Source organism: Lodderomyces elongisporus, chromosome 1 (assembly GCF_030384665.1).
Source record: "Lodderomyces elongisporus chromosome 1, complete sequence".
Lineage (NCBI taxonomy): Eukaryota > Fungi > Ascomycota > Pichiomycetes > Serinales > Debaryomycetaceae > Lodderomyces > Lodderomyces elongisporus.
The window spans coordinates 3,174,272-3,189,623 of record NC_083673.1 but is presented as its reverse complement, the minus strand read 5'-3'; the positions used below and the strand labels follow the sequence as shown (position 1 = coordinate 3,189,623).

The following is a 15,352-nucleotide window of genomic DNA, read 5'->3' as shown; positions in this document are numbered from 1 at the left end:
CCTTGCTATATATATAGTAAAAAGAATAGAACAAGGATCTTTGAGTTTTCCTATAAATGAATTGTTTGTACATTATATCTTTAGAGCAACGTATAATGTGCGTGTAATCATTCAACCTATAGGCTATGTGGTTTCTATAAGACTTAGTGGCAACTCTTGTTAATTCTTTAGGTTATATTCTTATAGTAATTGTTGCTCTAAAGATGATCTATAAGAACTTGCAAGCAGTAAGTATAAGGAGATATATAAAAACGGCATTTGAACAAACAAAAATTACACAAAAATACTGCGAGAAAAGGAGGAAAAAAATAGAGAATAAAAATGAGGTATGATCGGAAATAAAATTTTAAATACATAATAGAAAATACTGAAAGAGAAGAACGAATCCTATTTCATCCAGGCTGGAACTAAGATTTGGATGGAGGAAGAAAAGAGGAGATGAGGAGAGAAGGAGAGAGGACATACTACCCATACAATAAAGTCAGAGAGGTTGTTTTCTTCTATATATATATATATATATATATATGTATACATGTATACAAGTTTCTTTGCCTTTTAGTGGGGGTTTTTTTTTTTGGTTTTGTCCATCGCGACCATTTTTCTTTTTTTTCGTTTTTTTTTTTTAAACTTCCCATTGAAGCACCAAACCCATCTTCGCACTAAACCAAATAACAAGCACACAGATAGAGAAATGCAACTTTGACAGCTAACAGCCTCCTCTTATATAGGTTGTGTTGTAAACCCATAGCCACCAGTTTCTCTATACATGTTTCTTTATATTACCATTTGTGGGAGGGGGAGGAGAGAGAAGAATCTTCTTAACAAATTATTGAAATCAAAAACCCTAGGAATATACAACAAAGGTAACAATCAAGTGTATAGATGCTGATAGTGATGGTGCTAGATCAAACGCAAATAGAACTTTTTGAAACATTGACTCTACACAAGACTAATTCCTATAAGTAAAGTAAGAGAAAAGTAAAAAGTAAAAAGAAGAAGAAGAAGAAGAAAAAAGTAAGAAAAGGCGCAACTGTAACTGGTGTTGGAACCAGAACCAGAACCAGACCCTGAACCAGAACTGAAACCAGAACTGAAACTAGAGTCGCCCCTGATGTTGAACTGTCGCGTAATTAAATGACTCGGGAAGAGAGACATTTAGAATCATTCAGTGTGCACACGCAACGAGAGAAAAAAACTCAAAAAAAAAAAAAAAAAGAATTTTTTTTAGAATCAGAAATTGAATGTTGAAGCGTGTAGGAGCGTGTGAGCGCTAGAGTAATGGTGGTTAGTAGTAGTAGTAGTAGTAGTGGGCGTTTTTCATTTTGACAGTTTCTCTGTTTCTCTGTTGTCTTTTTTTTTTTCGTTAAGGAACCCCAGAACTGAGAGCTTTGAAAACAGGAAGAAGAAGAAGAAAAACAAAATTTATATAAGTAAAAAAAAAAAATAAAAAAAAAACATTGTTGTAAAAAAGCTTTGGACAAATAAGGGTTCCATATTGATATTATTTTTTGAAGAGTCTGACCATAGGAGCAACGGACCAGGATATATTGAAACTTGACTTTTGAGCCACCTCTCCAAGTCTCTGAGTTTTGAATTTTTTCATCGCCGTCTTAAATGCATCACCAGCAACAACACCAGCAACAACACCAACAACAACAACAACTGACACATTCTAAACCCTCCAACTCAAATTCGGTATCGGCAACTTTGTCCGCTAAATTACTGGGCCCATCATCTTTATCATCTACAACCTTGACATCCATCTTGCCCTCTCAACTGCTGCAAAAAGTGTCTAAATTGCTGTCGCAAACAAATCTGTCAGCATCTTCAAAACCAACAGCACACCACCACCACCACCAGCAGAACTACCACCATTTGAATGGTAAAAATGGAGGAGCTGCAAGCCCTGCAGGAACTACAGGAGCTATGAAAGTATTGAGGGGAGCTGGAAACAACAACGTTGCTGTTCCCGAAAAGAGTGTTGAGAAACATCCACATGGAAGTGCAACTGCTCTGATGAATGCATCTGCATCCTCAGTAGAGCACCACCATCACTATCACCATCACCACCACCACCACTCTCCATCTCCCTCCTCCTCTTCTTCTTCTTCCTCTTCCTCCTCGCCAAATGCATCCTCCATCTTCCCAACATCCTCGAGCTTGAGAGACATTTTATCCTCGGTGTTCTTGATGCTCGCTTTGCCACAATCCTTTTCATTAGTATTTTGCATCATTTACTTGATGTTGGGCTCAAACTTTATGGGCGGAAGGTTCTTGGTCAACTTTTTATTACCACTGGAACACCGCTCAGTTTACAAAGGCTTCAAAAGTATGTCCCTTTCTGCATTAAAAATTACTTTCCTCGACGCGGTTATCTACTTGTTGTTGACAACTTTTCTAAAGAGAAGAAGCTACTTTAACTATTTCATCATCTTGTCGAAATCCATCGTATCAAGTGAATTGATTGGCTCTTCTTCCATCAACTACATTAGCTCCATATCAAACAAAAAAATCATGACCAAGATTCAGTACGATGAAAAGAGCAAAATGCTCTTCAATAGTAATCTCGTCAATGCCTTGTTTTGTTTCATCATTATAAACTACATCAACTACTTGCTCAACTGGTTTCACTTTACATCTGTACAACTAGACCAATCTCCTTATGAGCTGTCTTTCTTCAAAATCATCCAAGAGAGATTATTACCAATCTCGTTATCATACATCAATAATCTCAACTACCACGACTACAAAATCCAAATATATTTATTCTTATCCATCCACATCATCAATAGAGCATTCTTCTCGAGCAAATCAACAATTATACAAAACTCAATCCCCAACGTTGGCAGCAGCGATGAAATTACTGTCAATGTCGACCGGAAAAAGTTATTGGACATTGAAGTCAATATCAAACACGGTGAAGATGTAAAGAACCTGACTGTCAACCTGAACTGGAATTCAATAGCATTTAAAAATTTCGAAAACTTTATCGTCTCGCCTTTTAATTGCAAACTCACAAAACTAAAGAACAGAATGAGAGCCTCATCGACTACAAAGCCCATAATTGCTCCTAAATACACACCCTATACAACAGCAACTGCTGCAACTGCTGCTGCTGCTGCTGCAACAACAACAACAAGCGCCACAGCCCCCACAACAACAACAACAACATCAACAACAACCACAACTACTACTACTTCCTCAACATCCTCGGCAACATCTAAATCCTTGACCACAACAACAGTATCTCCAAATATTACCATTATAGAAAACACCATTGTTGTGCAACCTTTTTGGTCCATTATTGCTGCCTGTAAGGCGATGTTTAGAAATCCAAACTTGTTCAATGGAGAACCCACAAAAAGAAAAATTATTGGTGCGCCAATCGACATCGAGTCTGCTTCCAGTACTACTTCTACTTCTACCGCTTCTACTGCTTCTACTGCTTCTACTGCTTCTACTGCTGCCGCAAAAACTCCAAATTCAACTTCGAGCTCAACATCAATTATACCGTCCACTTCTGAACAAAGGAAACTAATTCCAATGGCTGTAGTGGCTATAGACACAAACAAAGTTGTATTCAAGTTTTTGTCCCAAATGAGCAACACCCATGTATCAGTCAAGGTGAACTGTATTTCATGGTCATATTTCAAGATATTCACCCAAGATGATGCAAAGTATCTCGTTGTTTATGGCTTAACTCCGCTTTTCCAATATGAGATTGAATTGTTTGATAAAAATGGTCTTGTTAAGAACTCTTTTTTGATCAACACCACTAACGGAAATAATGAAATCAGTAGCCAGTCTTTAAATGAGACTTCATCCTTGGTCACTTTGCAAACATCACTTGAAACTACAATGACAAAGATTGATGGTGCAAAGAGCAAATTGAAAAAATACAAAAAGGAAGAAAATAAAAAGATATCCGATCTCAAAAACTCAATCGAAGTACTCAAGAATAAAATTTCAAAGTATAATGGCATTAAACCTGCCAATGAGAATCGTGTATATGGTAAGATTCAGGGTTTGAAGCATTCCGTTATACAATTGGAAAGTGAGATTGAAACCATAAAGACGGAAATTGAAACTGCTCAAGCGGAAGAAAAGGAGATCCAAAAACAATTTATCGCCAAGCAAGCTTTACAAACTAAGGAAATTGAACAATTGGAAAATGAATATCATGAGTTTGAAACTAAGATTAAGGAAATCAAATCTCAACTTTCAAAAAGCAAACAGGACTCTAGTCAATTCTCAACAAAGTATCAAAAAATTTTGGCTAAACAAAGTGCAAAGCAAGATGAAGTTAAACTTGTGCAACAAGAGCTTCGCAACTTGAAGAAGAATGAAATTTTGAACAAGTTTTCAAAGAGAATCAAAAAGACTACTGAAAAATTTGAAACAATTATCCCCAAGATAATTAATGAAACTGAACTCTTGCAAAATGAGGCTCGTGAGTTGCTCAGTAGTGGCAGTGGTGAAAGAAATTTGGTAAATAAACATAACCACAATAACAAGAGCAATAATGGTATCAATAATGATAATAATAACATCAGCAACAACGTTGATCTTGTTGTTGATAATAACGAAAGAGAAGAAGCCAATAATGATGGATATGGCCATGTATAGACTAGTCAATACATTTATTTTTATTCTGACTTACGTTATCTATTTTTCCTTTTTTTTTTCTTCTTCTTGTGTGTGTGTGAGTGTGTGTATGTATGTATCTATCTATCTATCTATCTTATCGTGGCATTTCTTTTCACCTTTTTCTATGTTTTTCACTTTCATTCTCCGTAATTGCTTCTCCCACACGATGAAACCCTTGGTTGAAATACAATAATCCTCCGGTTTTTGAATGGTTGTACTTGGCGTTTGTTACAATCTGTAATACTTCCACGATCCACACTTCATGTTGATCCACTTCCAAGTTTTGGCGACATTTGCAAATCATAATCAGCTCAGCTTCGTTCAATACTGGAATATCAATAAAATCCTCCAGACCAGCTGGATGGTTATCCTCGTTGATCAATGTATCAGATATTTCGCTAATATTCACGCTCTGAAATCGGTAATCTATACCAAAGTCCAACTCTTGGAACGGTACTGTCATTTCGTGAAATACTTCACCATCCACTTTATCTTCTTCAACTTGCTTCTGCCGCTGCTTCTTTTTCTGATGCTGCTGCTGCTGCGGCGGCGGCGGCTGCTGCTGCTGTTGCACGAGTTTACTCCCCAAGGGTGTCCACTTCTTTCCCCTCATATCAATTTTCTTACCTTTGGCAAATATCCTGCTCAAATAAGCACTCCGATGCGTTGGCGGCATCAGATGGATCGCCAAGTACTTGAACTTGTGTAAATTATCAGATGTATATGATGGCAAATGTAGATTGAATTGGAGAAGCGGAGTGGGGAAAACTGAGAGGGAGCAAACGGACCCCAACGTCATTCCATGTAATTGCGATTTGTCGTGGTCTGCAGCCTCGATGGAGGTCTTCTTATGTGATATTGTTGTTTGCGACATTACTGGCAGCTGCAGCAGTGAAAACAATGGCAGTTTCAGTGGTTCGATATTTGATCGAGGTATGCCTGCAGTCAATATCATTGCTGGCGACGTTATTCGTGACATTGTTTGTCTAAATTGTTCAGAAATTGGTGCAGAAGACAAGGAAGATGTTCTTTTTGCATTGTGAAATGTCCTTAAATTGCAAAAGTTAAATCTTGATATAATTGAACAGCATGTATATCGATTCGAGGTGTACATTGGATATGTAAGTCAAGTTCGAATTGGAGAATTTTGTTTTGTAAAAGTAAATCAACAATGCTTCATCATCATCATCAATTGCAGCAATTTGTTAATTTTTCGCTTGCGTAATCTTTGTATGTGAAAAGTATAACCAATTTCTCGAGGCCTAACCCTCTGTCTCTGTCTCTGTCTTTGTCTCTGTCTCTTTCTCCGTCTCTACCTTATTTTGAGCAGAAAAAAAAAAAAAAAAAGAGAATAGAGAGAGAAAGAAAGTTATCACGTGATTTGTAATACTCTTCCATCATTGGAATATTCTTAATATATACAAATAAACTGATTGAACGGTCGACCTTTTCAATCATATGGACACCAACTTTTTTTTTTGGACATGCAATATTACAGGGATGGTTACATTTGTAATTACCTTGAAATTACCATTTGTAAGTTTGTGTGTGTGTGTGGGACACCAAGATACATGTGTAAAAGAAAAAAGGAATGAATGATTGAGAAATTGAAAAATTAAAAAGGGCAAAGAAAAATAAGGCTTGCGTTCAATAGTGCCAAGTACTTTCGGTATTTGCAATGAGATTACGCGTCATCATGTTGGATGTAATTGATTTGGTCAACGAGAGACGTGTATATTTTTGTTCATATGCTTTCGGAGGCTGTGCTTTCAAGCTTTTCGACTGGGCTTTGATCAAATTGACTGTATAACGGAAATAGAGAGAAAGCACAAACAAACAAGGCGCAAACTACTAATGAGAGCACATTATGTATTGCATCTAAAATAATGAACAAATTGAATCCTGAGCACACATTGTTCTTTGTTGTCCCCATATATATATATATATTCAAATCTATACTGGACCCAGTGTCTAACTGAGAATAAAACATGCTTCATCAATAAACAACCGTATAGATTTCCAATACCTGAAAGGGTGGGGAAGAAAATAATACACATGGTATTTTAAATTAAATTATAGTGAAAAAAAAAGGAGCACTAAAAAAAAAAAAAAAAAAAAAAACATTGATGATTCCATGGGTCCAATTCATAGCCCGGAACAACCGATGGTATGGAATCTAAACCAGCAAAATACAGAATACAAAAATGAAATAAAACAAAACAAAACAATAAGAGTAGCAAAGACAAAAATGAACTAAAAAGAAAAAAAAAACCTGCTTCCTACTGTTGTTGATACTATTTACCGAAATGGGCTTGGTAATTGAAAATAGAGAAACAAAAACAAAAAGTTCATAGTATTTTCTCTTCAATGTATCAAAGCTTAAATCTAAATTGAAAAAAAAAAAAGAGAGAGTAAAGGTGAGAGAAGAGAAAGAGAAAACCGCAGACTCATTCACAGAGATAGAGAAACTCTCATACACAGCTGCAGTCCTAATGGTTATGTACATAAATTGCCCACCTGGGCTAATGTATGCTCCCTTGATCCTTAAATTAATGCATTATCCATCTAAATATATCTAAGTATATCTGACAATATATATATAAATACCTAACCAGAATTCCCCTTTTCAAATTTGAAATATATCTTTATTCGCTTTTCAATATTAATTACATATATATATAAAGATCATTTCACCTTCGCTGTCTTGATCCTAGTTGTTGTCTCATTTTACAAACCAAATAACAATCGTTGATAAATGCATTCCACCATCTTATCGGCTCTACTTGTGAGCTCACTTGTTGCCGCCAAGGGCGCAGTCGAATTACTTCAATTTGAGAATTTTGGTTATTCGGGAGCATACACCCCGGTTGCCAAGCTAAGCGACATATACAGCGACTCGTGCTCGTGTGAACTCTCCTCCACTGAAGTCACATTCTCCGGTGCAAACACCCCATTGAACGAAGAAGTTAGTGTCCATTTCCGTGGCCCTTTGATCTTGAGTAAATTCGCCTCATATGTGTCTGCAGATTACGTTTACGGTGATGACAGTTCAGGAAACTGGACCAGGTTAAGTTATTACGATGCTGATAGTGGAACTAGCGATAACGTCACTTTTTTGACCAAGGCCGGTAAAAACTCTTCGTGTTTGGGTGTGGGATTAACCTATGCCGACTCAAACGGGACTGGAGCTGCAGACTCCTCTACCGTGTTGGCCAAAGATACATTGATCAACTCGAATGACGAGTATGTCATCTTTTCAAACATTTCTTGTGGAGATTCCGGATCCGATGGTGACTGTGGGGTTTATAGATCAGATATCCCAGCATACCATGGTTTTTACGGCACAACAAAGATGTTTTTGTTTGAATTCCAAATGCCCAATGAGACACATACATCATCTGAGATTTCAAACTACAATATGCCTGCAATCTGGTTATTAAATGCACAAATTCCTCGTACTTCACAGTATTCAAATAATGTCAATTGTTCATGTTGGAGATCAGGCTGTGGAGAATTTGATATATTTGAGGTAATGAATACTACTGAGTATTTAAATTTGTACAGCACTGTTCACGATTACCAAGGAACTGATGACATTGAAAGCGGCTTGGCTATAAGCTCATACATCCAAAGAGACTTGACTGGTACTATGATTGGAGGTGTAAGCTTCGACTCAAAGGGAGACGCCACCGTGTGGGTTTCTAATTCCACAAGCTTCGACGAGACATTAGACGCTGCCAAGGTCAACTCCTGGGCAAAGGAGGCTGATGCTGAAGCCACAACCACTTTGACATCTGCTTCATTAAATATCAATACTGCAACCTCGAGTAGTAGCTCAAAGAAAGGCGACGGTGCTGAGTATAGACCGTCATATTTGATGAACTTGGTCGCCATGGCCTTGTCCATGTTGTTTCTTTAAAAGAGGGAAGGAAAACATAAAGATTAGTCTTTTTAGGCAAACGTTATTTGAATTATCTTGAATTTTTTTTTTTCAATTTTTATTTTGTCCCCTTTATAGATGCAAAACTTGATTACTTATGTTCATGTTCTTATGCTTTTGTTGACTTGTACTGATCTTTATTATTATTTTTTCTTTTTCTTCTTTAGTCTCTTTTCTCTTTTTTAACTTGTTTAGGATCTTTCAATTGAGAAAATCCATGTATGCAACAAGTAAATGTGCTAGCTCAGACTGCGTTTTAAAATCGACAACTTGATCGTTTTCAATACCAAACAATGTTTTTTCAATTTCCAAACAGCCATTCTTCCATTGAAAAGGTTGGTTTTGCTCTATAGTAGTCAAGAGTATGCCTTGATTTCCAATTGCCTCCTTTTCAACGTTATTCTGTTCAGTTATTTCAATTTGTTCAAGCAAAGATTGAATTTTTGTTTTGTAATAATTCTCAACAATGCTTGGCATATCAGAAACAAATTGTGTTTCTGCTCTCTTCTGTAATCCCAACTTTGCAGCCAATGCTGGCTTATACCTTCCAGCCAATTTGGGTTTCTTCAGTAATACTTCGATATAGTGCTTGTTATTTATAATCGCACGATATGGCTCGTTACGTGACTTGTCAAAACTTGGTACAAGCTGTGCCTGCGCTGTATTCTTGACCATTGGAGGTACGGGTATTGAGTTGCCTTTGGGAATCACCTCATCCAATGATACCGCAGAAACTGATGTCAACATCTGTGCAAAAACGTTTGCCGCAAGCTTATTCCGAGAGTAATACTGTTCCTCTATTAAATGGTGTGCATGCTTTTTCGGCACATCCCAGAGCCATCGGTTTGGATTCGTCAAAAGCGGGCTTGATAACACACTCTTGACAACAGCATTTGGATTTTGTGGCATCGTGGTGAAGAATAAGGAATCAAATGTACTAGTAGGGGGATCGGGTATAGTTCTTCCTCTTACTCTTTCCCTTTCTCTTTCCTTTTTTTTCCTCCTTTACTCTATCTGCTATGCTTCTTGAACAAAGATAAAATAACAATTTATAAAACAAAAAGGGTAAACTAATGGAATGAGATGCGGGAAAGAAATGATGCCAGAATAATTGATGATCAATTTTGAAAGTTAAAAGTTACAAGGAAGAGAGATCTTCATATATTAATTTTTTGCTTTGCTGCGGCGCTCAAATTTCGCGGGGTTCCCATATAAAAGGGAAGATATAGACTTTACGATGAACATCATTGCACAAAATTTTGTAACAAAAAACCAAGCCAAGCCAATCAAGTAAACATCTTTCTTGTTATCGATTACTTAATAACTTTAATTGTCAAAGTAGTGAGTTTTTGATCTCGAACTCTTTTATTTTGCTTTTGCAAAGAAGAATATATACAAAAAAAAAGAAAAAAAAATCATCCATAATGCCTGAATAAAGTGGGAAGAGTACTAGTGAGAAAAAAGAGAAAGAAAAAAAAATGATTAAAAAAAATTAATGAAATAACAAATGTTTGACGAATCCGAGGATTGAACTCGGGACCTTGACCGTTCTCAATCTAAAGTTGTGAAGATCACGTGATAAAACCACTACACTAATTCGCCAACTTGTTGAAAAATTAAAATTGGAAAAATATTTTACTGTAAAAGATATATGAGTAGACTTCAAGATCAATACAGAAATTTGTTACTTGAACATTTGAGGGTTTTGCTTCCTTCATGTCCATCTCTTTTCTTTTCTTTTCTTCTCTTTTATCTATTTTTTTTTAAAAAAAAAAGGAACTCGTCAAAATTCTTTTAATTCTATTAAAATTATATTATACACCACTTGAAACAGTTACATAGTTAAGCAATGAACCATTTCTCGTCTTTGCCCTTTAACTAGAGCGCTTATTGATGAAATCGGCAATCAAGTTGAAGCCATACTTGTCCTTGAAATCGCCCGCGATTGCGCGCTTAGCACCTTTCTTTGAGGTATAATCTAAAGATTCGACGTAAACCACACCCGCATGAATTCCACCAGGCTCAGTGTGGTACTCTATACTTCCTTTCTTATTGACCAAGTTGTAAAAGTCCTCAGCACTGTCACGTAAGATTTCCCTTTCACCAACAATCATCATTGTATTACCGTTGTTGATGGGATCGACTTTTGCCCAGTGGTCTTCCCAATTTGTGTTTGTAAAAGTAAGGAAATTGTTGATGAACTTTGGATCGTTTTTACCGAGGTAAAAAGTACCTAAACTGATATCCAATGCTCCTAGATCACCCCAAGTGCTAACGCCATGTCTTGTTGGAATTGTGGGTTTAGTACAAGGCTGGACCCATGGGGCATCCAAGATCAATGCCTTTGGTTGCGGAAGTTCAGAGACATTGAAGTTGAGTTTGTATTTGGGGAATGGCTCTAATTGTTCCTTGACTTCTTCAGGGTACGCAATGGCTCTGGCCAATGACAAGGACATGTGTGCACCAGCAGAATCACCAAGCAAGATGATATTCTTGTATCCATCTTGAACCAAGTTTTTATAAGTGGTTAAGCATTCGAATAGCTGGGTAGGATACTCATTATCAAACATGGTCAATGAATAATCGATAATCATAATGGATGTTTTGGCAGCGGCATTGTCATCAAGTGCATAGTGCAACGCCGTGATGAATACAAATTGCGACTCAAACATGTTGAGCAAATAGCCACCGCCATGGAGGTAGATGAGAACATTTGTTTCTTCTTTGGGAACTTCGGCCTTGTGTATCCAATAGCTGTGATCGTCGAATTTGGTTCCAAATGCATTCAATTGCTTAGCCAACAAGTGCTTATTGAATTTCTTGATGACTTTCTCAATAGGCTGGTACACAACCAACTTCATATCATTCTTGTGGTAATTTCCCGAGACATGGTACTCAATGCTCAACAATATATTCTTGTAAAGCGAATTTTTAAACTCTTTATTGGTCCTTGAGAACGGGGTTCCAATAGTGTAGTACTGAATGATACATGAAAGCACTGGATATGGTATTGTTGCAATCTTGAGTGCAAAATCCAAACTGACCATCTTTTCTTTGTTAGATTTTCTCTAAATGCTCTTATACTCCTTTTTTTTATTCAAAGTTATGTAAAATTTCACTTTTGCCAATGTAGCTAGTGGGATAATCAAAATCTTTTATAAGTCGAATGTTGGTGTTTTTTTTTTTATTTTATCTGTCTATGTCTGTTTTTATTTTTACTTTTTTTATTGTGTATCTATTTATTTGACGATAAGTGATGTAAATGTCAAAAAAGAAAAAAAAACGAAAAAATGGAAAAATGGTAATTTGAAAACAAAGAAAAAATATGAAAAAAAGGGTTAGAGGTTATTTAAAAAAGAATGAATTCTGAAACGTGTTTGTGTTATAGAGCGAAGTAGTTTGTTGTGGTAAAGACGATACAGTCCAAATGAAATGGGAGGGAGTAAGGAGGGAGGAGGCAGGGAGGAAAGAAAGAAAGTAAATGAGTAGTAGTAGGAAGGTGGTTTGTTCTTTAAAGCTGATAAGATTCGTCAATTGTCCGATATAATTTAACGCCAAACATTTGTAGCATACAAGTGCCGAACGCCTAAAAAAAAAAAATTAATAGAGAGAGAAAAAGAACATATATTTAGTATTGTTCTTTATGTTACGGTTATAATTTTTCACCTAAGTTTCCACGGATTTCGTAATGTTTCAGGCATTTCTAAAGACAACTAACTGTTAAATTACAGATGGACGAGTCTTTATCTGTAAATTTTGAATTAGATGCTCTTTAGCATTACTCTTTGTAGATGAAGTCTAATCAGTTCTTTGAAAGAAAAAAAAACAAAAAAGAAAAAAGATTAACATGAAATACCTGCTATTCTGTTGTTCATTAGCTTGGTTTGAAAGGAAAAGAAAAATGAACAACAAAAGTTGTACATTTTACTTCACAGGAGATAAGCCTTCATTTTTTTAAAAAAAATTAATTAAAATTAATCATGACAGAAAAGAAATGGGAGAGAGAGAGACAATCAATTTATTACCGATAATGCCAGTTATTTCGACTTTAAAGTGCAACACGCGCTCTTTTTTCCTTGTATGGTTGCCCTTTACACTCTTCTACATTTCAACGCTTATAACCGAGCGTTTATACATTATATAACTTGAACAAAAAAAATAAGTTGTGTCTTGCTTTCCATCACCAGTGGTGAAGAAATGGCTTACATTTAATTGTTAATATGATTCTACTAATTTTTGATATTTAAACCATTCTCTATTTTTCTTTGGTGTTCTTTGATTCACGCCCAGAACCCAATATATATATATATATATATATATATATATATATATGTATGTATGTATGTATGTATACATTTGTTCCTTTGATTATACAAATTACACCCGCTATTAATCTCCACACAATGCAACGTTGTTGTTGTTGTTTTATTTTTTATTTTTTATTTTTTATTCTTTATTTCTTCCTCCTTTCGTCTTTTCGTATCATCCGCACTCCTTACAACTTGAAGTTGGTCGATGTTTGTGGAGCATTGCTCTTCTTCAAATTACCCTTGGCATCGCGCAATTCTCCCTTCTTACCAATAACTGTAACATTCTTTGCCCTCGACAAGGTATCAATAACTTCGCCAGCACCGGTTCTTCTCTCCTTAGATTTCGGCTCTTGCATTGTCCGTTGTCTCTTATATTCCTCTCGCTCCCTAAAGTTTTTAGCCTTCTTTCTTTTGTTTGCTCTCCTAAGCCTCTGTTTCTCATCACGGTCAATTTCATCCTTTGAATACGAAAGTCCCGATTTCAATTGCACTTCGGATTTACCCTTAACTCCGTCTCCTTTGACAGCATCATCTCCGATCTTGTATATTTCCTGCGGCGCTAATTGGGCCTCGTTTGAAATGTGCAATGGTTGTGCATCCTCCATGCTTATCGAAGGTGCACTAGCATCGGTCACTTTAATCTCAATATTCTTCTTTTCGTGGGGTTTAGGAATAAAATGAGCAGAGCATAACGCATCAAGCTTGTGTGTCACCGTCATAAACAACTCACTTATTTCATCGTGCTGTCGTTTCTCTTCCTCATTCAATTGTTCTTGTTGTGCATCAACTTGGTTGTACTCATCATCGTAAAGCTCAGCCAAGGTTCGTGTTGATTTTTGCTCCGATACTTCAGCTTGCGGGCCTTTATGGAATCTAGACAAGTCTTGCACTATTCGTCTTGGCAAATCATTAAAGTCATCTTCCTTTATTCTCTTTCTGATCAAATCCTCAATAGACTCAGTAACTTCCTCAGTGATTGTTGGTACGGGCTTAGCAGTACGATCAAAAGCCAACTCATTCTCCTCTAACAATGACTCCTTCGGTCTCTCATTCGATGTCACTTCACCTTTCAATGTCCATTTCTTATCGGCAACAAGCTCGGCTTCAAGCTTAGCAATCTCCTGTTGCAAAGCACGCTGTTGTTTTTCAAACGAAGACAAGTTTTCTGTCTTGTTATTCTTTGGCGGCTTTGAACTACTTTCATCTGCAAATAGGTCTAGTCTAGCAGAGTCAATTGCTTTATCATACTCTTCATCGCCAAAATCATATTCGCTCACTTCTCCGTCATCTTCATCATCGTCGTCGTCGTCTTCCTGTTTACTTTTCCTACCCTTGTTTGATTTATTCTGAAATTTTCCTGGTTTGTCATAAAAGTCATCATAATAATCCATTTGTTCTTCTTCGCCATTCTCATCATCGCCATCTCCTTCATCACTTAGACTTGCAAAACAATCAATCTCTTCTTCATCATCTTCATCTTCATCATCAAAGTTATCTTCCTTCTCCATGGCAAGAACTTGCTTGTTGTATTGGTCAATATCAAAGAAACCGTCATTGAGACCAAAAGCATCCTTCTGCACCTCTTTGCCATCTCCTTGTGAGACATCTGTATCTTCACCATCATCACCTTCGGAATCGGTACCAATACCAACACCTTTTTCATGGTCATCTTTTCCTACTAAAGTTTCCACTTCATCTCCATCTTCTTCTTCCTCTTCCTCGTCACTTGGATATTCTTGAGAATCTTCGCTCACCTCATCATCGTCAAATTCTTCCAATTCTGGTTTTTGAATCTTTCCAAATTCAGCCTCGCTCTCCTCTTCGCTTTCTTCGCCATTTCCTCCTTCCTCATCTCCTTCCTCTCTGTCGTCGTCTTGCAATTTCTCCTTAATTTGTGGGATATCCTCAGTCAATAAACGCCTCCCGATGCCATCGAGCACTATCTTGGTCTGACCAAACACTTGGGTCGAATCTAATCCATCGATATATAGCTCATCCAAAACAGAGTATTTGTTGACAAGTGGATTGATTATGGTCTTTGTAAGTTCATTGAACAAGTTTGCACAAGATTCTCCCTCCAAACTACCATCTTGGAGCTTGAGCTTGAGCTTGAGCTTGAATATATCCTGCGGCTTCTGGATCAACTCTTGAAGAGTCACTCTCCCGCTATTTTCTTGGCTCATACTTGATGTAATGAAGTTGAGATTTTACTTTCCAAAATGGTTTGGTAGTTGAGCTTTGAAAAGATATACATATACATATACAAATATAGATATATATATATAGGTTTCAAATTTAGAGAATTTCAATAAGGGCATCACTAAAAGAGATGCTGTCGCAAATTTTACACTCATTAAAACAAGACACTTTGTGCGACATAGAAACTTCCTTTCTTTTTTTTTAACCCTTTTTTTTTCACCTATTGTGGTTTTGAAGAGAGAAACTTTTTTTCTTA

The 15,352-nt window shown here is 36.6% G+C and overlaps 6 protein-coding genes and 1 non-coding gene across 7 annotated transcripts; 2 read left to right on the top strand and 5 right to left on the bottom strand. All coding sequences in view use genetic code 12, as the record gives it.

Annotated features, from left to right (window-relative positions):
- Positions 1-1,614: 1,614 nt before the first annotated feature.
- Positions 1,615-4,626, top strand: PVL30_001146 (uncharacterized protein; the record flags this gene model as incomplete). The annotated part of the gene is made up of 1 exon (XM_001528607.1): positions 1,615-4,626. The coding sequence occupies one exon, from the start codon at positions 1,615-1,617 to the stop codon at positions 4,624-4,626; it is 3,012 nt and encodes a 1,003-aa protein (XP_001528657.2).
- A 133-nt stretch (positions 4,627-4,759) lies between these two features.
- PVL30_001145 (uncharacterized protein) lies at positions 4,760-5,626 on the bottom strand (the record flags this gene model as incomplete). The annotated part of the gene is made up of 1 exon (XM_001528606.2): positions 4,760-5,626. One exon carries the CDS (start codon positions 5,624-5,626, stop codon positions 4,760-4,762), a length of 867 nt encoding a protein of 288 aa, XP_001528656.2.
- A 1,776-nt stretch (positions 5,627-7,402) lies between these two features.
- On the top strand, positions 7,403-8,566 carry PGA52 (GPI-anchored protein 52; the record flags this gene model as incomplete). Its single annotated transcript, XM_001528605.1, has 1 exon — positions 7,403-8,566. One exon carries the CDS (start codon positions 7,403-7,405, stop codon positions 8,564-8,566), a length of 1,164 nt encoding a protein of 387 aa, XP_001528655.1.
- Positions 8,567-8,788: 222 nt separating this feature from the next.
- Positions 8,789-9,496, bottom strand: PVL30_001143 (uncharacterized protein; the record flags this gene model as incomplete). The annotated part of the gene is made up of 1 exon (XM_001528604.1): positions 8,789-9,496. One exon carries the CDS (start codon positions 9,494-9,496, stop codon positions 8,789-8,791), a length of 708 nt encoding a protein of 235 aa, XP_001528654.2.
- Positions 9,497-10,099: 603 nt separating this feature from the next.
- PVL30_001142 lies at positions 10,100-10,189 on the bottom strand. Its single transcript has one exon. It is a non-coding gene; the product is annotated as a tRNA-Val (tRNA).
- Positions 10,190-10,461: 272 nt separating this feature from the next.
- PVL30_001141 (uncharacterized protein) lies at positions 10,462-11,634 on the bottom strand (the record flags this gene model as incomplete). Its single annotated transcript, XM_001528603.1, has 1 exon — positions 10,462-11,634. One exon carries the CDS (start codon positions 11,632-11,634, stop codon positions 10,462-10,464), a length of 1,173 nt encoding a protein of 390 aa, XP_001528653.1.
- Positions 11,635-13,082: 1,448 nt separating this feature from the next.
- Positions 13,083-15,080, bottom strand: MPP10 (U3 snoRNP protein; the record flags this gene model as incomplete). Its single annotated transcript, XM_001528602.1, has 1 exon — positions 13,083-15,080. One exon carries the CDS (start codon positions 15,078-15,080, stop codon positions 13,083-13,085), a length of 1,998 nt encoding a protein of 665 aa, XP_001528652.1.
- Between the last annotated feature and the right edge of the window lie 272 nt (positions 15,081-15,352).